The 21263-nt window shown below is 39.9% G+C and overlaps 1 protein-coding gene across 4 annotated transcripts; it reads right to left on the bottom strand.

The window, feature by feature from the left end:
* Positions 1 to 5091: 5091 nt before the first annotated feature.
* Positions 5092 to 21135, bottom strand: DDX3X (DEAD-box helicase 3 X-linked). Of its 4 annotated transcripts, none has more exons than XM_060002169.1 (17): positions 20989 to 21135; positions 17987 to 18044; positions 15791 to 15838; positions 13899 to 14031; positions 12718 to 12876; positions 12535 to 12649; positions 11942 to 12077; positions 10749 to 10834; positions 10442 to 10540; positions 10172 to 10332; positions 9609 to 9753; positions 9383 to 9527; positions 9011 to 9192; positions 8801 to 8918; positions 8355 to 8508; positions 7955 to 8091; positions 5092 to 7751 (listed from the first exon to the last, which is right to left on the bottom strand). In XM_060002169.1, the coding sequence occupies exons 1-17, from the start codon at positions 21031 to 21033 to the stop codon at positions 7672 to 7674; spliced, it is 2001 nt and encodes a 666-aa protein (XP_059858152.1). In that variant the 5' UTR covers positions 21034 to 21135; the 3' UTR covers positions 5092 to 7671. The 4 variants fall into 4 exon arrangements, with proteins under 4 accessions (XP_059858152.1, XP_059858154.1, XP_059858153.1 ...); XM_060002171.1 differs by having other exon boundaries at positions 12535 to 12634; positions 20989 to 21134; XM_060002170.1 differs by having other exon boundaries at positions 7955 to 8094; positions 12535 to 12634; positions 20989 to 21134.
* Between the last annotated feature and the right edge of the window lie 128 nt (positions 21136 to 21263).

Raw genomic sequence — 21263 nt, forward strand, 5'->3', positions numbered from 1 at the left:
CACGGAGCCACTAAGCCCGTGCGCCACAACTGCTGAGCCTGCGCTCTAGAGCCCGCAAGGCACAACTACTGAGCCCGCGTGCCACAACTACTGAAGCCCGTGCACCTAGAGCCCGTGCTCCGCAACAAGAGAAGCCACCTTAATGAGAAGCCCGCGCATCACAAGGAAGAGTAGCCCCTGCTCGCGGCAACTAGAGAAAGCTAGGTGCAGCAACGAAGACCCAACGCAGCTGAAGGGAAAAAAAAGACAACGAAAAGACGCGCTATAGACTGGGAGAAAATCTTTGCAAATCCAATATCTGACAAAGGACTTGTATCTATGATATATAAAAACTCAACAGTGAAAAACAATAATTAAAAAATGGGCAAAAGACACGAACATGTATTTTACCAAAGAGAATATAAGGATGGTAAATAAGCACATGAAAAGATGTTCAACATCACTAGCCATTAGGGAAATGCAGATTAAGACCACAATGAGGTATCACTTCACACCAATTAGAACAGCCAAAATGTGAAAATACCAAATGTTGGTGAGGACACAGAGAAACTGGATCTCTCATATGCATTGCTGGTGGGAATGTAAAATGGTACAGCCACTCTGGAAAATGGTTTGATGGGTTGTTAAACTAAACATAACTTACCATACAATCTAGCAATTGCATTCCTGGGCATTTATGCCAGAAAAGTGAAAACTTATGTCCACACAAAAACCAGTACACAAATGCTCACAGCAGCTTTAATTTGTAACAGTCAAAAATGGGAAACAAGCCAAATGTCTTTCAATGGCTGAGTGGATAAACAAACCACGGAACATCCATACTGCTCAGCAATAAAAAGGAACAAATTATTTGCAAAAACCTGGATGGCTCTCAAGGGCCTTATGCCGAGTGACAAAAAACCCCAGTCTCAAAAGGTCACATACTGAGCAATTCCATTTACGCAACAATTTTGAAATGACGTTTTAGAGATGGAAAACAGGTGAGTAGTTGTCAGGGGTTGGTGACAGGGTGGGGAGGCAGGAAGGGGACAGGTGTGATTACAAAGAGGTAGCATGAGGGAGATCTTGGTGATGATGGAACACAAATCAACACATGATAAAACTGCATAGAATTATATAAATCCATGTAAAACTGGTGACATCTGAATAAGGTCTGTGGCTTGTACCACCATCAATTTCCTAGTTTTGATGTTGTATTACAGTTATGCCAGATGTAACCACTGGGGAAACTTGGGGAAGGGTACTCAGGACTTCTCTGTACTATTTTTGAAACTTCCTGTGAATCTGTAATCATTTCAAACTAAAAAAATTTTAAAAACCTAAGTTTTGGGAGTTCCCTGGCAGTCCAGTGGTTTGGACTCAGCACTTTCACTGCCATGGCCCCCGGTTCAATTCCTGGTCAGGAAATTAAGATCCTGCAAGCCATGCAGTGTGGTGAAAAAGAAAAAACAAAAACCTAAGTTTTATTAGAATATATATTCTAGGGCTTCCCTGGTGGCGCAGCGGTTAAGAATCCGCCTGCCAATGCAGGGGACACGGGTTCGAGCCCCGGTCCAGGAAGATCCCACATGCCAAGGAGCAACTAAGTCCATGCGCCACAACTACTGAGCCTGCGCTCTACAGCCCGTGCTCCGCAACAAGAGAAGCCACTGCAATGAGAAGCCCGCGCACCGCAACAGAGTATCCCCCGCTCGCCACAACTAGAGAAAGCCCACGCACAGCAACGAAGACCCAACGCAGCCAAAAATAAATTTTAAAAATAATTTTTAAAAAAGAATATATTCTAATTATATAAAATTTGTTCAATAAGAAGCAACAGAAAAGCTTTTAGTCAGAAGCAAGTATTGTCATTATTTTAGCAGATTCCCTTCCATGTATTTTCAAAATAGTTGAGATCATTCTACACTAACTGTAACCTACACTTTCTTCCACCCATTAGAGAAATTATTTTCTCCACATCCGTTATAATTGCAAATGGCAGCTTAATATTCTGAGTACAATACATAAAATTATTTTAAACATTAATATAGCGCCAATTCCAGCTAGAAGGAACAGGGTGAACAAAAACTAAGTCAGAGGCAGAGTGTGGGACGCATCTGGACAACAGCATACTCGGCTACTGTTTAAGGCCTGAGAAATAAAAGCTGCAAAGGTAGACTAGTACCACACCATAGGGGCCACTTAATAGACTGCCATTAATTTGGTTGTATTATAATTTGGAATATAGTGATGCTTCTGCCATGAACTACCTGAAGCATGATAATGGTATTTGGAACAAATGATAAGGGGTAGAGAATACTGGACTCCATTCTAATTTTGCTGCATCAGCATTAACTAGGGAGCTTTAGGAACAAAAACAAAAGCAAAAGCAAAACACAAGATCCCTGAGGGAACCCCAGAAATTTTATTAGGACAGTTGCCCCAGAATCACTTCCCAGGTACTTCTGTTGCAACCCAGCGGGGAAACCACAAAAGAAAAACTAGGTTCCAAGAAGACAAGGACTACACCTGAGTTCACTGTTACATTCCCCAATGCCCAATACTCAGCAGACCCCAAATCAGTTTTTGAATGAAACTTAAATCAACCTTTGCCTTGCAAATGTCTACTAAATAACCCACTAGAGTCTATCAGGTGACTGGGTCAGAAGTTGAGGCTCCGAGACCTTTTGGCATACCATTAATCAACTGGTATTAGGTAAATGAGATGGACTGTTGAAACCCTAGGTGTGGAGTGCACCCACACTAGGATGAGTGGAAAATGAAGAATGAGAATTTCCAGCCCAAGATGGAAGAGGTATTTTTTATTCTACTTTTCTCTTTTAAAAATGTCATCTTCAGTGTTACAAGAGTGGCAACCCCAATTATAAACCATGACTGTATCTGCAAAATACAATAAAATCAGAACTGAAACAGGGCATTCATCCACAGAAAACCTAAGTGTCACAGTGCTATCAGACCCACCTAGTGATCCTTTGAAGAGTAAGGAAATTAGGGATGTGGTTGGGTGCCCAGATAGAGGTAACATCAGTACTCTATTCTTCATCCATCCACCAGTTCATTAGCATTTGGGTTGTTTCCACTTTTGGGTTGTGAATAATGCTATGAACATTCACATGCAAGCCTAAATTGTGGATTCTGTCTCCTGGGTAGAATTCTCCTAGGAGCAGAACTGCTGAATCATATATAATTCTGTTTAAAAAAAAAAAAACCAACCTCCATGTTTAACTTGTTTTGAGACACCGCCTCTTAAATGTGTTGACCTGTTGTTTCCTCCCGAAATAAACGTTTCCATGTCATGAAATTTTCTTCCACAATACAACTAAACATAGTGCTGTGTCAAAATAATCTTACTTCTGGAATTACTCTAAACACAACCCAGTCAGATCTAGGTAGGGAAAATGGAGATAGAAAAGAATCAAAAAGAAATGGAGGGCTTCCCTGGTGGCGCAGTCGTTGAGAGTCCACCTGCCGATGCAGGCGACACGGGTTCGTGCCCCGGTCCGGGAAGATCCCACATGCAGCGGAGCGGCTGGGCCCGTGAGCCATGGCCGCTGAGCCTGCGCTCCGCAACGGGAGAGGCCACAACAGTGAGAGGCCCGCGTACCGCAAAAAAAAAAAAAGAAATGGAAAAGTCACTAGAGGAGAGCCGCATTAGAATCAGACTAAACATGCTAAAAAGTAGACTATAAACTGACATGAGAACAAGCAGCAAAGCAGTTTAAAACATACCCAGAATCGTGTTCAATGAGAACAGAAATGTTGAAAAAAAAAAATCCCAAACTGAACCCCGTAACCACAGTGAATGAAATCTCTGCAATCTGGTGGAGAGGGGGATTAAGAACAGTCAACACCCAGATATCTTAAATTACTGAACTTCAGAATGCATCTGTGACCACTTCAACCAGGTCACTTAAAAAGGGCAAGAAAAAAAGCCATCGGAACAAGTTTATGTCTAAGCATCAAGACATTGGATATTTTCAAACATAAGCCCTGCAAATCGTTTTTGGAAAAATATTATCTGATGTTGAAATTCATCTAAGAGATGGGAGGAACGAACCCAGGAACGCTTTAAAAGTGGGGAAATTATGAATTTATGTATTTAAATATCTACAGAAATGTTAATAAACTTGGGTTCATCTGCTAGAGTAGAAATAATCTCAAGAATTTAGGCAGTTCTTCCAGAGCAGTTTTCTTAAGTGTTCACTCCTCATAATTTACATAAAAGGGCCAGTGAACCACACTTAGAATCCAATTTCACTCTATTTGAACCACCTTCAGCCATTTGACTTTTTTCCGTCTAGCCATTCTAAGTCAACCTCTTTCCACGCTCTCGATTAAGTTGACTCAACTACCTTCCTCTCCAAAATCAGTATAGCATATTATGCTCCAAAATTCTGCCCTACAAATTTAGGCTTGCTGCTCTGAAATTACAACTGATAAGCTCTGAAAATCTAACTATCCAGAACCAAGTATATCTTTACAATGCAAAAAAGTTCTTAATCATACTGTAAAATTAGAACTCAAAACTGCAACGAAAGGTGAATACATGTACTTTCACTAGGTGAAGACATACCAAATTGCCAACATTTGACCATTTTTGACCCCCCAAACCAGAATAACCGTTTCATTTGGTTCATCACAACTTGTTAGAAGTCATCCAGTTATGGCTCTTGTATCATCTCCTGTTAGCTGGCAGCAGCTGCCTGCAGCAATGTGTGTTAAAACAGGATGTCAGCAAATAAAACTAAAGGTAGAGGGCACACCCAGGCCATCTCTGTCAACCTGACCCCAAATACATTATCACTAAGTACTTACCACACTTGTCAGATTACTAATACATTTGATTTTTACCCAATTCATTTTTCCACTGTTCAACCATCCTTTGGATCAAGTGCTTCCAAGAACAGAGATTTCCCCCCCCCCATAAATTTCAACCTATAATCAGTGAGGACCTTTTGGATTTCTATTACAAAAATCCTTTTTTCACTGTACTCCAAACACACACCATCTTCATCATTTATTAAAATTGCACCAGAGTAATTCTGTATCCAAGAGGCACTTCAAAATCAGCACTGGATGGCAACCCAAAAAAATTACATCTTACAACTATTCAGGCAAGAGCACAACTTTATTTTCACCTCTAATAATAAACCACAATTGACAACAACAAAGGAGACTGTGCAGTTCAACTTTTTATTTTAATAAAATCAGAATATGCACAGCACATGCAGTGCTAGCATCTAAACTAATACAATAAGCAATTACTAAAGCTACAGTGACTTGAGGTTCAATCTTCACATTCAGCAAGTTTAAATCCACTCATGTGATTTTTGAAACCTTATTTATTAACTGAAAATATTGCTTACTGATAAAACTTGCTCAAATGCTAACGCTGAATGTACAAGTCACTGATTATGCCAATACAACAAAGATAACCACATGTTTGAGGATTGCAATGAGCCAGACATTCACTGAAAAAAAAAAAATACACACAACGAAACAAAACTCACACAATATCTGAGAATCTGGACACTTCGTATCAGTGTTTTGAAGTGTTTCATTAATATCTTAAGACAAGTGTATCAAAACCTTGGCATGATTTAATTTAAAGTCGCCAATTTTATTTTTACTAACATCAGAAAGTTATGGCTACACTGCCAATGCCGGGTCTGCTTAATTTGACTTAAGAGTTTATTATGACTTAACATTAAAAGCTCACACTACCCCGAAATATATAATTTCACGCATACGGTGACATTCAACATTCAAGTGCCAGTGTTTTTGTACTGTCTTTTGGTCAAGTTTCTTTAAACTTTCAAAGAATCACTTTTAGGCTTACAAAAATAAATATTTGTCAAAATGTTCAATAAATATTACATAAAACTAGCAGCAAAAAGTATCTAGAAATCTGTCGTGTGCAAATAGTTTTCTTCCCAACTATCATTCCCATGGTCCCAAATAAATTTTAGAATCTAGTCCCATCCCCTTCCTAGACAAGCTGCGTTCAACAATCTCCAAGAGACAAAATAAGATTGGAAGTTTAAGGACACGCACACAAGACATATATATAAAATTCTCTGAATGTGCAATAAAAGAAGTACTTTGTAAAAAGTTATGGGCAAAATGTACAAGGGCCTAAACCTAGACTAATTGAAATAGCACCATAACAAATGACCTCAATACTGTCAAGTGCACCTACTTAATAAAAGTTTTAGAACAAGGCACAATACACTTGAAAATCTATTGCACTTTAGGAAATTTTTGCCATCTTCCTATGCCACTGTAAAAAGATTGAGCGTTTTGATCACCGCATTCTGGCCACAAAATTAGCACAGAATTCAAAGTGGCAGAGGCATTTTAGTGGTGGACAATGCTCATCTTTGGCCAGATTTAGCATAAACAGACTATAAATACAATGGAAACCTATGCAACTAAAACTGACTAAAACTGCACTGTATAGCAGAATTGACACCTTGTGCAGTTATGTACATATTTCCAACCTGTGTGATCTCAAAAGATTTCAGTTTGTTACTCTTCTGGAGCCATTTTTACAAAGTCTATAGTAAGCCAGTTTAACATCTCAACGCAGCTTGAACAGAGTAATGTAAATCGGCATTTAAAATAAAGCCTGCTGCATTAATTCTTCCTGTTCATACCCTCTTGACCAAAAAACATCAACACTAGCATGCGTTATTAGACCAAAAATCATCCAGGGCCCTAAATGAGGGCTGGTCATTGCTGTGGTCAGCCATTCTACCATTTCAATTTCACTTATGGCAGGCATTTATAAAGTCTAAGTAGATGAATTCTCCTAAAAACCTATCTCAAGTTATCAGACCTTTATACTTTCCCTGTAATAGTATGCCCACATCTGGCTAGCTCATAATTAATGATCTGCCTAAACATTGAAAGAGGAATTGCTGTATTTACTTGCATTAACTTTGAAAACAGTGCTTTGAATGTATGCATGTATTCATACATCACCTCATCATGACTGGAATGGCTTGTTTAAAGACTATCAGGTTCTAAATACCTATCCAGGATAGAGTGAGCAAATCAGAACTTTAACTTAATACAGTTTGCCACATTAGAAACTAATTCCATTAATATGCTTCAAGACGTTTGTTGTTTGTTTTCCCCCAATCTGCAAGTATCAAAAAGCCCTAATGCAGGCTACCGCATAAGTTTTTTCCTTATAATATTTATGGATGAATCGATGATTCCTGTTAAGTTGTATCACACCTGTGTGCCAAGGTTTGATTTTAGCCCAAGTTCAGTAAATTTATTTTGTCAAAACAATTGGTATCTTGAGCATTACTGAGCCAACAGGACATCAAAATAAAAAGTTGTCTAAAGTTAAAGGCACAGTACATTAACAAACAAATGATCCTCAGTCACAAAATTATAAATGCAGTTTGGGATGGGGGTTGGGAGGGGAGTTAATCCAAACTACAGCAATGAAGTCTTCAAACCACCTTCTGAACAGGGCTGCTGATTGTTCCTTTCAACTCTTCATGTGACCTTGAGCTCCCTTAAAAAAAAAATTTCAGTGGAGAATCACAGCTGGTAATGTACTGCGAGTTCTTGAAGCTACACAAGGTATAGTCTGGCTAAGTTACATGTGGTTTCCATATTAGCTTGTTTGGCAGGGTGACCTACTGCAAAGCAGGTTCAGTTACCCCACCAGTCAACCCCCTGGGAGTTATAATTTCCTCCATATCCATCACTGTTGTAAAAGCCTCCATAGCCACCTAATGAAAGATTTAAAAAAGAGAAAAATTAATTAAGTCATCCACTGTTTAATACAATCTTTCCCTTCTTTAAGTATTTTGATGTAAAATTATAGAAAGCAAACTACAGGGCCGAACTTCCCAATATTTTTAATTATGCTTTGAAAAAGATGGAAAAGAAAAAAAACCCTTCCCAAAGATATGAGGTTAAAAATAAACATTACCTCCACCAAACCCTCTGCTGCTGCCATGGCCGCCTCCACCACTGCGGCTGCTGCTGGCGCGGCTGCTGCTGAAGCTGGAACTGCTGGCACCACTACTCTGTCGATAGTCTCTGGCACCAAATCCTCCACTGAATCTGCTACTACAAGGACAAAATGTGTTAGTTCACATAAAGATGAAATTTCGACCACATAACCCAAATCTTGTTAAAACTTCCCAATGACCAATTTCTGATTTTCTAATTCAAACAATTCCATCCAGCCCTATCTTCCCTAATAGTGATTTTTAAAAGGCCTTAGCTATGAAAAGGCTCACATCAACTTAATGTCACTTAAATAACCTTGAAAAGTTAACCTTGGACATAGCACCCATCCCCATCATTATACACCATCTGTAACTCACCTTTTGGATCGTCCACGACTGCTACCCTTGTAGTGATGTTCATAAGCCATGTTTTCTAACCAAGATGGCACTTCTTGTTTAGCTTCAACAAGAAGATCCAACAAATCCTTGGTAATATTTATGTTCCTCTCATTAAAGAATGAGGTGGCAAGGCCTAAAACAGTTCCAAAAAGTACATAAATTAAGGTCTTCCATAAAGTAGCACAGTATTACTTTCATACTAGAGTATTAAGTAGAATACTAAAAAAAGAGGTAACTATTTGCTATTTAACCAACTCAAAGTTCTTTGAACAAACCCTGACGTTTCCTGCCACTTCTGCTAAGATATATCTTAATCGCATTCCTTGAAAATAGGAGTTCTTCTAATAAGATCCTGAAAGTTCTTTGCTGCAAGAATCACACTGAAAACCAGAAACCACCACACCATCAAGTAATCACACACTTACCAAGGTTTCCTACACGTCCTGTACGGCCAATGCGATGTACATATTCTTCAATATCACTGGGCAAATCAAAATTGATAACATGTTTCACATTTGAAATGTCCAGTCCTCTTGCTGCTACCTAGAAAATAACTTCTGTTACATATGGTCCATTTAAAAGAAAGCAAATAGTTGAACATAGCGACCTTGAAAATAAGATTATATTATACATACTGCTGTAGCCACTAGAATCGGGCTTTTTCCTGAGCGGAACTGGTGAAGAGCCTCTTCTCTATCTCTCTGAGATCGGTCTCCATGGATACTCGTACAGGCATATCCTTCCTGGTACAAGAAATCCTCTAGAGAATCTGCACCCTTTTTGGTCTCCACGAACACTAAGGTCAGTGAATCTTTGCCTAAAGTAAAATATTACAAGGTTTCTGTAACTAAGAGTGGCTTGGTTCTCTTTGCATTTAGTAAACTTGCAAATAGAGGCAATTAAAATAGACCGTTTTCAAGAGAATGTTTTGGATGAGGAGGAAAAGCAATAAAGGTGATCCAAATGGATTTATTACCTAAGCCACCAGAGTGATGCTAAAATTATACCTGTTGCATTTAGAAGGTCAAGCAGAAATGACCGTTTGTCTAACTCTTCCACCCAGACTACTTTCTGTGTGATGTTCTCAGAGGTAGAGCCAACTCTTCCTACGGCCAGAAAGATATACTCATCCAAGAAATCACGAGCAAGCATCTGAAAGAAAAAAAAGTATTTTATTATCTATTGAGATAAACAAATTCCTAAGTAAATAAGATTTGCAGCATCAAACAATACCTGTATTTCCTTCGGGAAGGTAGCACTAAACATCATAGTGTGGCGAACTCCCTTTGGTGGCATAGTATCTTGTTCAACGATTCTACGTATTTGAGGCTCAAACCCCATATCCAACATCCGATCAGCTTCATCTAACACCAAGTATCTGCCATGAAAAAAAAAATCCAGTTTAGAATTAGAGGAGAAAAGATAGTTTTAATATAGCTGTTTCTATAAGCACAATTAATTACTCATTCAGGTAGTTAAATTCCTCACACCACACAATTTGACCCATGTATGTGAGACAAAGCATAGGATCTTTGCCACTAAATAAATGGTCCAAGATAGTACACACCCAAATTAGCTCTTATACTTGACTCTGGTCCCAAAGTCTGGTCATTCTCAGACTACTAAAATGTCACTGATTTTTCAACATTAAAATTACAAAGAGCAAACTTTTTGGAAAAGCTGGAAGACTAAAATAAATCTCTTCTCCATCTTAAAATTTATGGACAAGTTCCAGAAAACTAATGGCCAGTAATTTTTTAAATTAATGCATTCCACACATTTAAAAATTAACATACTTGCAGAAGTCTAATCCAATCTTCCCTCTTTCCATCATATCCACTAGACGTCCTGGAGTGGCTACTAACAAGTGACATCCACGTTCTAAGTCTCGAATTTGCTGACCAATATCAGCACCACCATAAACCACGCAAGGACGAACTCTAGATCGGTATGAAAACTGTAAGCAAAGAAACTTTATCAACTTTAAGGCCAAGATTTTTACGTGGTCATAAAACACTGCATCAGAATCAATGAGAAAGCCGATAATCTCTGAAATGCATACTTACTTTCCTGGCTTCCTCATAGATCTGTACAGCCAATTCTCTAGTTGGTGCTAACACCAAGGAGATTGGGTATTGTTTGCGGCGCCCATACCTTCCATTTTCCTAAGAAATAATTTATAAGTTAAACTCTTAACATCCTTTTTTAAAGGTCCATTACACATAATTCCATTCTGTAATTCACTGATTATACGTAAAAACTGTTTCTAATTATATAGGTTAGAATACAAGTCTTACTGTCATTTAGAAAGGTTTCTCAACAGCTACCTACAAGGTTCTACAATCATTTCCCATTTTATATAGAAATATTTACCTTCATGGCCCTCAAAGCCTCGCCTGGACCATCAGAATAAATCTGACTCAAGATGGGCAAGAGAAATGCTGCAGTTTTTCCAGACCCTGTTTAAAAGAAAACATATTCATTTAACCACAGAAAAACCTGCTTATTATTTTTGAATATATATTGGTAGATGACTTTTTTAACTGCCCAACAACTTAATTAATTAGCAATTTTACTTTATTCCCAAATTAATTTTCTAAAAATTAATAGCTAATTTAAAAAATACCAAGTGACGACTTTGATCAATCTGTAATACGAGTTAACAAACTAAGGCCCAACCTATATCCTTGTAAATAAAGCTTTACTGGAATATACCTGTGACCAATAATTTGACATATCATCTATGGCTGCCTTCATACAACAGCAGAGCTGAATAGTTGCAGAGACCACATGGTCCATAATCCAAAAAAATATTTTGTTCATTTACAGAAAATGTATACCAAACTCTGGTCACTCACAATGTACTGGTTAGTATTATTCACTTCTTCCCATTTGTGCAAAGAGAGCAGGAATTCTGTCTCAAAACTGGTGTCAATTTCTAACACTTCCTTGTAGGTACTGTAATACTGATAACGTATAAAGGATGACATTCTCACTCTTCCATAGGGAAAGAAAGATACCAAATTATTCAAGTGCCATATATTTTTATTGGGAGAATCTTATCTCTCTTTCAAACTGGCCAAACTCACACAGATATAATAAAGCCTGTTCTCAACTGAGAGGCTGTAACTATCCCCATTCCCGAAAGATGGGAGGTTAAGGACCCTTCCCTTGGCCACATTCCCATGGATCACAAGCTATTCTCTAATCTTATCCTTCTTATCCCAGATACAATAATGTTATATAGTGCTAACTTTCCCACCACCGCAATCACAATAACCTATCCCTGTTGCACCAATATCAGGGTCATGACTTTCTATAGGCTATCCCCAAGACACCCTAATGGAAACACTAGAGGTAACACAGGATCCAAAGGGCTAAGACAAAAGAGATACCATCCAGCTACTCCTTATCTATATCAAAGTATACCAGTCAGGCTACAAACAGGACTCAAGCTTCCTCGTGAAACTTAGATACTCCATGCGTATTTTTTTGGTATTGGTTTTATGAGAGCAAGCAGAGTTAAGGTATTCTGGACAACTTTTTACTTTATCAAGTCTGCTTACCTGTTTGGGCACAAGCCATCAAGTCTCTCTTCTCTTTGATAATAGGAATAGCATGCTTTTGCACTGGAGTTGGACGAGTGTAGCGAGTAAGCTCAATGTTTCCCATAATAATTTCTCCCATCTCAAGATCACTGAACTGTCAAGAAATACATCAGGGTTAAATAGGTAGAAATACGACCTGGAGCCATTTTGCTTTATACAAATGCAATGGGGGAAAAAACCCTATCAACCAACTACTTGTACTTTAGTTTACAGCTGCTTTAAATAAAAGTTATCGTGTTACATTTTGAGGGGGAGGGGGGAAAAAAACAACAACACCCCCTAAGCTTAACCTACACTGGAAAAGTTTTCAGTTCCTCCCATGTCTGACCCATTTTCTATTTCAAATATTAGTAATGGTAACATTGAACTCAATCTCCCCCTTTCCACAAACCAACGAGGCAGGCTTTTAGAGTAACTTTAAAAGATTGTTAACACAACGCAGGCATGGTCTATATAGGCCTTCAGGAAGCCCATCTCATCTTGATGTGCTGTGAAAATACTTACACTTCCCTCTGTCTTAAAGTATTTTGCTGTCAAGCAAAAATACTTACACTTTCAATGTGTGGAGGACAGTTGTTGCCTGTTGCCTCAACTGGAATGTCATCGTATTTTTCAAAGTTAATCCCGGTGTTGCCTCCAGAAAAAAGTTCTCTGCAATCAGAAGATCTATAAGTTTATTTGTTATAGTAGCCAATAAGGCTTCATCACAATTAACATACATTTCAAAAACTTACTGTTCCAAGCGTTCACTTGGCGGGAGTGGTTTTGACCAATCATCTTCATCTGATTTGTCACACCAGCGACTGTTTCCACCACGTTCATATTTTCCAAAGCCACCTCTCTCACCACGGCTGCCAATGCTGTCATAGTCACCTCGTCCACGATCATCAAACCTGAACAGCACAACCAATTAATCAGAATCTTATCATTTAACCATTATCAGATTCCTACCACTACTCTAGAACTGTGCCTAAAGAGAAGTTCATTATGGCTGATTTCAAGGATGTCAACAATCCAGTTCAGGCTTACTCTTACTTGACAAATAAGGTCCTCTAACCAGATTGTATCATTTACATAACTTTATTTTCTAAATTCAGTATTCTTCCTTATTCTTATTACACAGCCTACACAGGCCTCATACATGTTGAAATTGAATCACGTCTTTATACCTGAAACTAACAGAGTATTATAGATCAACTATAGTTCAATAAAAACAAACTATGCTTGGGAGGGGTGGGGGGGGGGAGAATCAGTCTTATACACATGAAACCAGCATATAACTTACACCTTTAAATATTCTCATCCAAATATTTCTAGTGGTAGGGAAAAGAGGAAAGTATCACACCAAATATCAATTGTCCCAGTTATATCAGGATGCTACTTAAAGGACAATTCACCTGTGTGACAAACTTTGGATAAAAAGGTAGAAAACAATCCTTACCTGAATTAAGATGTTTTTAGTTTTAGGCCTGTTTTCGAAAAATCAGGACACAGAGGACTAACCACAGCTATTAGGCGCATGAGGTCAGTTCACCACACTTGTGTAATCAAAAATATAAGGTGTTTAAAAATTGTCATATAGAATATCCATGAAAATGTCAACCAAATTAGGCCATTCACTAAAACTCTTTTAAGTAGAATATGTAAAACTAGAGAAATATAAAAACAACTGATTTCATTATGCCAAAAGGAAAGTTCTTCTAATCTAATTCTTGAATAACAAGTTCAATTTAGTAGACCTCTTACAGTTAAAAAAATACATAAATACGATTAAACAGACAATACTTAACATCCAAGTAGGTGGTCTACTAAGGGGAAAAAATCATGCTTAATGGTCACAGTACAAATTAAAGACCAATTTCTAAATTGCTGTATTGTACACGTAAAAAAGGCAAGAAAATAAGAGATCACTCACCTTCCCCTTGATCCACTTCCACGATCACTGAAGAAACTAGACTTCCCTCTTGAATCACTACGGCAACCAAAACTGCTGTATGCATCCTTATCTTTACTAGAACTCCACCCTGAACTGTCTTTATCATAGAATCCTTCAAAAAAAAATAACGCAAACCCATTTTATTATATTATTTAGAAAGTGACAACACTTTAAAACATGTTTCCGAATCTGAAACCCTCCACTGACTATCCCATCTCTGGACCAGAGGGACAATGGAAATATTCCTACCACGGCACTAGAATATACTGTGCACTAACCAGTCTGAAAATGTTCTGAATGAATACCACTTCTAAAAGGTCAATAGCTTTGCCTGTAACACAATTTTTATGGTATTGTTACATAACCATCACAATTTAACTTCCATTCATTTTATAGGTGAGTTTACTACGAGTTACCATTATTTCAATGTCTCTTAGAAGTGTCATTCATTTAAAACATTAAGAATGTCAGTTTACTTGGTTTAATACAGTATTTCTTAGTTTCAATAGTAAAAAGTTTTAAGAACAGTGCTCTGTTCTCATGAAGTACATACTACCAGATGAGAATTAGGAATATAATAGAAAAAAGGAAAATCCTCATCCCTACACAACTCAGTGTAGACAGGTTCCTAGGGTACAGCTATAAACATTCAGTAAGAGGGGATGACAAAGGTGTAAATTATCCCAACAGGTAGATGGTTTAAAGACAAGTAGAGGGTTTAACTAGCTTCAGTGACACTTTATTAAACAATCAGAGATATAGTTTGTAAGTTAAGCTACTTTCCTTCCACCTCCTGCCTCTACCAGCCAGGTGATCAACAGTCTTGGCTACCAATAAAGAGCTGAATTAGATTTCTAAGATCTCTTTCAGCTCTAACTCCTATATGATACCGCCTCTCTCCCTGCTTTGATTCCTGTCATTGCAACAAAGGGAGAAAAGCACTAAATATACATGGGAGTCAATTTCAGCTAGTGCATTCTAAGGAATGAGAACCCATGACGATTAAGACTCTACAGTAAATAAAAACAATGATATGATAGCTAAGAAATTATAATACAGATTTTATATTCCATGTATTGCCAGGGACAGTGAAGCTAACACGGACTGCATATGGATATGGAGAAACGACAGCAAACCATGTGCTTCTGTGGACTCTCCACCCTTCCAATCCTGCCTTCTTTATCCAGTACCTTCCCTCTTCTTGACCTTGTTTTCCTGACCTTCCCCTTTTCCTCCAAATCTCAGATCACCTATTTTATGGAATACACAGCAGCACCCAAACAATTGTCCCATAATATGAGCCATCTACTAGTTCTCTGTCACTTATTTACAAAGTTAACGGGAAAAGACCAGCCATTGTGATACCTTTTAGATAAGACCTTTCAAATGAAGCAGTTAAGGCAAGGAGATGAAGCCAGAGAATCACTCCCATCTATTGGGAGCGTGCCCAATGCTTGTTAACTATTCCCCAATAACCCCATCTTCATTTTGGCACCTCTGTAAGACAGAAATAACTGGGTTGTCATCACTATGCAGCAGTTTGGTTTACACAGTAATGGGTGCCCAATCACCTTTTTCAAATTGAAATCATGCTGTGAATGATTACAAACACAGGTTAAGCACAAGACTAGTGAAATCGTACAAAACCATGCCCTTGGCCTCAGAAGAGTTTGACATAGGAAATGCAGTTTTCCACTGTCTGACATTAGATGAGTTTTTCCAAAATGAGTAAACCCTAATACCTGAAACAGTTCTGCCAGTAGCAGGTGGAGCACAATGTTTACAGACTTCTCCAGGTGTCTCATTTTCCCTAGGCTCCAACTTCTAAATGCAGCATGAATTAAGTATACCAAGTTGTTCAAAGAACTTACCTTTAGTAGCTTCTCTGTTCCTTAAGTGAGGAGGAATATAGCGCCCTTCTAAAAGAAATTAACAAAGTTAAAACTTCATATTCCATAAAACTTTAAGTTAAAGCTTTCTGGCCAAAATTTGTGCTATTAAAAAACAGTCCTGGAAAGAAATTTTTTAAATCTATAGTCCTCCAGTCTGACTATGTAGTTGGAAATTGAGAAGTGGGGAAAAAAACAATCTACTTTTAAGGCTTCCCTGCTGGCGCAGTGGTTGAGAGTCTGTCTGCCGGTGCAGGGGGCACGGGTTCGTGCCCCAGTCCAGGGGATCCCACATGCCGCGGAGCGGCTAGGCCCGTGAGCCATGGCCGCTCGACCTGCGCGTCCGGAGCCTGTGCTCTGCAACGGGAGAGGCCGCGGCAGTGGGAGGTCCGCGTACCGCAAAAAATAAATAAATAAAAATAAATTTACTTTTATTTTAAATGGGTTATTGCTTTAATAAGTAGAATTTTAAAAGGGAAAGGAGAACAGGTTTGACTTGGAACCTAATAGTTGAAATCTACAAATACATAAATTTAACTTGTCACTAGTGGTTAATTTAATACAATATTTTAAAAGGCCTGCTATGATTTCAGAGAATTGTTACAAACTAACAAAAGAGTTACAACGTTAAGTATTACTACAACAACGTAACAAACATTAATAAATTATCTAACATGTAGCAAAAGTGTTACTGTAACAACCTAAAAGTAATAAACGTGTAACTAGCCACTAAAAGGCTTTTTTGTTTCTATGCTGGTTAAGTTCCAAGAGATAGAATACATATGTAACATGGGAAAGTTGCAAGAGGGAGAATGATTTCAAGGAACTGAATTTTAATTCGAGACCTGCAGAGTTTAAGGGAAGTCAACTGTTTTTCTGTATGCACAAGAATACAGCCTAGACAATGGATGAGAATCAAAAGCAAATAATGTATATACCCACCAAGTAAAGACAACTTGCTTTAATCTGCAATTTAACTTTTTCACTTCTGGGTTGAATTATTAAAGATCTCTATTAGAACGGTTAAGTCCTAAATGATTCTTAGCATGCCAAATAAAGTGAAATTTAAAACAAATACCAAGTAACTGTGCCCAGTGAGGCCCTTCTTGCCTAAAAATGAAGACATGCCCTTTACTATGCAACAAAGAGAGCTTGAAGAAATGGTGCTTTCAGACCTTACATACAGCCGATACACATTTTTTCTTTTTGGTTAATAGGGTGGGAAGAGACCTGAGCTGAAGCAGGTCTATTGCCAATAATAAACCACCAAGATCCCATACACCTTAATACTAATCTCTACCAAGTATCCAAGAAACCCTTTTAAGGAAAAAAAAATTAAATAAAACTTCTATATCTAACTTCTTTTCAACAGAATACAACAATTCAGCATTTAAAATCCTAACCACCACCCCAAGATTCATTATGGCCTCGTTCTATTATTTTTTTAAAAAATATTTATTTGGCCTCACCAGGTCTTAGTTACAGCATGCGGGATCTTTAGTTGTGGCATGCAGGATCTAGTTCCCTGACCAGGGATCGAACCCAGGCCCCCTGCACTGGGAGCAGGGAGTCAACCACTGGGCCACCAGGGAAGTCCTAGCCTTGTTCTATTATTAAGTCTCATGTTCTTCATGGGAAAGGGATAGCTGTAGCTGATGAATGTGAATGTTCCCTTTATTCAGTTTAATTCTGGTAGATTCACTCTAATAGTGATATACACATTCCCATCACTTTTAAGCTGGGCTCAGGATTCATAATGGACATAATCAAACCCTTCTAGAGATAATTTGTGTTTTGTATAAGGTCCTTAATGATTGTTTTCATTCAAGAAAACTACTCTGTTTTGTTATCAAAAGACCACAACACAGGACTTCCACTGCAAGAGGCATGGGTTCCACCCCTGGTCAGGAAACTAAGATCCTGCATGCTGCGCAGCGCGGCCAAAACAGAACAAAACAACCCTCCCCAAACCCCCCCACAATGCTACCCACCTAATTCTTTACACAGTAAAGATTGGCAGGGAAATTCTTAAATTTTAAACAAATCCAACGAAATATTAAGGTATTAAAGCTCTAATACTCAAGTAACAGCATTGTAAATCAACCGTATTTCAATGAAATAAATTTTTTTTAAAAAGCCCTGATTATTCACAGTAAATCCATAAAATGTTTTACTTACTGCTGGCGGTACTTCCTCCACTCTGATTATCAGAAGAGTTCAGGTCTAGGCCAGCAAACTAGAAAAGAGTTATTAAACTTTGGTTAGCAGCCCATGTGCAGAAATATTACACTAAGAGAAAACTAGTCTTGCTCTCTAGCATTTACTAGCACTAGTTGTCCTGTCTGCCTCACCGGGGATGTGAAACTCTTAAGGAGAATGTGACTAAGAATGTGCTTCGAAGACAACTAAGTTGTAAGCAAATGCAAAATACTTTACTACAGTACTACTGTATATACTGCAGAAAGTACCACACCAAGATGGTGGTGCTATCCAGGAGAAACTGGGTCCAAATTTAACTCATTCATTCAAAATGAATCTTCCCTGTAACGTTTTCCATAGTAAAAGTTCAAGAAATTTAAATTATTTTAAAATGTCAAATAGTCACTGGATTCATTTTAGCTCCAAACATTTGGAGACAAATGTTTTCAATGTCACCAACTTTCTACTTGGAATTATTTTAAACCTACAAAGCACACCTGAAAAACGTCAGAACAAAAATTTTATCGACCATGTCATAGTTCCTTTATCCCTAAATACTGCACAAATATTTTAAATTAGGGTAGCACGCTTCAGAACAAAAATTAATATAACCACCACTTACTGAGCACTACTAAGCACAAACCTATGAAGTAGGTACCTACTTGTTCTCCCACTTTCACAGTTAAGTTCAGAACACTTCGGACATAAATGGCACAACTGGCATTTAGTGTCCCTAATGAGTAGGACACATTTTACTGCCTTTATCTCCACGTCTACCCGTCCCTTTACACGGGTAGCTCAAAGTCTCAACATTCTAAAAAAGAGATCTATCTTCATCGCATTCTGCAATAACAAACTATTTACAAGCAATAGGGGGAAAACTGTATGTGCCAAAAGCAGTTTCATTTTTTTAATGTACCCAGTCACAGCACTATTGCCACCTGTTTGCAAAGGTGATACGCTATACCATAACGTTTAAGTCCTCTGTTAAAAGCTCAAGGTTATACTGTCAAATTGCAAGCATCATCAGTGGAGGCACTGAAAATTGGAAGCAGATGCTAAACCTTGAAAAAAAAATGAGTTATGGTAAGGCAGCTCATTTCCTAATTTCTATCAGCAAAAACGCTGTCATGTTTTCTCTGCACTAGTTATCTCAGCAATTGACTGATACTTTAACGCACAATAGTAACAAACTTTCTTTTTGCACTTGTTGCCGTACGTTTTGTTATTAATTTTACACTTGGCAAACGCTAAATGCTACTGTAAACTGTTAGGATTACGTTATTGCAATTTTCTCAGTTGTGAATTAGCTTGCTGCTTAATTCTAACGACTCTGCATACTTTTACCAATTACTTCGATTACAAATTTCATTCCTACCTAGAATCTTAAATACAGCACTACCTACATGGTAAATGTTAAAACTGGGAACAGCCTATGCTCTTGATAACAGATTTTTTATGTCTCTGCTCCATTTAACATGACGCGTCAGCAATTTGGAGGATTCAAACTGATTCATTAATGGAAAAAATGCTCCCCCCAAAACAGGTCGTTAAGTCCTTAAAAACTTATTACACACGACTACATTAAAGTCTATTGACAATTCATTTGCGTCACTCGACTTCGTTTCAGAATTTCGGAGCTCGTGGTAGGCATAAGTTTACTTAAAGGCTACAAACATCGCACTGAAGAGCTTCTCTGAAGCGCGCTGCCACTGTTGCTGAGGGATGCAGACTTCCTGCCACCTCAGCCCAGAACCCCTCCTCTACCTCTAAACCCTAGAAAAGGGCGTTCCGGTTAAGACGACAGACCCGGAGCCTCTGACCTATTTCAAAATTTCAGTCCACAAGCAGCAACAAGTCAACAACAAAATTGTTTATTTCTCCCCAAGCCACATTCCGGGTGTTTTTCCCCTGGCCGAGTCCCTAATCAAACGCCCGCATCAAAGTGTCCTAACCCTGAGGACACTCGTACACTCCGTGGCACCCCCCACCCCCCAAAAGGACGCGCGGCCCTGGGCTAAATCGCCACACAGTGACTATGATGAGCATGTGAAGCGGGGCGGCCGCAAACCTCCCTGACGTCTCCCCACCGCCTTCAACCACGAACTCCAGAGCCCGGCGCCACCGCGACGCAGCGGCCCATTCTTCCCTCCCTCCCTCCCTTCCCCCCTCTCCCCCTCCCCCCCCTAATCTGCGTCACAAAACTTTCCACTCCGGAAACGCGGCCTCACGGGCCGTGGCTCCCGGCCTGCGGAAGCCGGGCTGGAGCGAAAAAGACCTGCGGAAGGAAGCCCGGGAGGAACATGATGCCCATCCATCCCCGTTTCCGGGCCCTCGGCTGCCCGGCCTCTCCCGCTCGTGGGCCGCAGCGCCGCCCAGCCACCGACACCACACAAAGGAGGCCGCCGCCATTACCCCGCGCGGAGGCCACCCCCCGCGCCGCCCCCTCCCACATTCCAGGGCCGCGTTCCTCCTCCCGCTCACACGCGCGTACACACACACACACACACACACACACGCGCCAACGCCGCTCGGCTCTCTGACCGGAATCCGAGCCGCGCACGCTGCGAGAGCCGGAGCCCTCAGGACCAGAAAGGTCCCCATTCGTGAACCACCGCGCCGCGCCACCCTCCCCCCACCCACCCATGGGTCACTAGTCAGTCGAGGTTCGCGCGTGCGCGCCTCCGCGAGAGCGCGCGCCCCCTCCCCCTCCGCCCGCCTGCGCACGCACACACAAAAGCCGCCATTGTGCTCGGGCCGGGGACAATACCGCGAGCCAAGTAGGGGCCCCAGCGACAACCACAACTAGCATTCCTGTCACCTTCCCGTTCCCCCACAGCCCTGGGGCATTCACACTCGCCAGCCCGAGGGACCCAGCAAATGCGAACTGAGGATACCAGCTAGCACTGCGCCACAAACCATGTTAGGTCAGGGGAGGGAATTCATGCAGCAACAACCCTGGTAGGCTCCCTGCGGCTCACCTGCTGGTCCAGCCCGAGCGCATTTTCCACCGCCACATGACTCATCCCTGAAGAGTACCGAGAACTCGGAGTCTTCCGCTGCTGAGCTAATGTGTTTGGCTCACCGCAAAGGCCCTCTCACGGGAGAACTGCGGCTCTAAGGCGCACGGCGCGGCCACGGATCTAATATACCCGCTGGAACGGCTGCTACGTCAGCACGTAAGACGTGTGCCCTCCCTCTCACACCCACACTCCTGCCGCCGCTACGACTTCTGCCTAGCTACTGCGCTCTCGTT

This window comes from Delphinus delphis, chromosome X (assembly GCF_949987515.2).
Source record: "Delphinus delphis chromosome X, mDelDel1.2, whole genome shotgun sequence".
Lineage (NCBI taxonomy): Eukaryota > Metazoa > Chordata > Mammalia > Artiodactyla > Delphinidae > Delphinus > Delphinus delphis.

Bases quoted from the DNA above. Each gene is read 5' to 3' on its own strand.
- DDX3X (XM_060002168.1), bottom strand. From the start codon at position 21,033: ATGAGTCATGTGGCGGTGGAAAATGCGCTCGGGCTGGACCAGCAG. The intron at 9,528-9,608 runs GTATTGTTTGAT...TTTTTCTTTCAG, and splicing joins CCTTCCCGAAGGAAATACAG to ATGCTTGCTCGTGATTTCTT. The intron at 9,193-9,382 runs GTATAATTTTAG...ATTTTACTTTAG, and splicing joins TGACCTTCTAAATGCAACAG to GCAAAGATTCACTGACCTTA.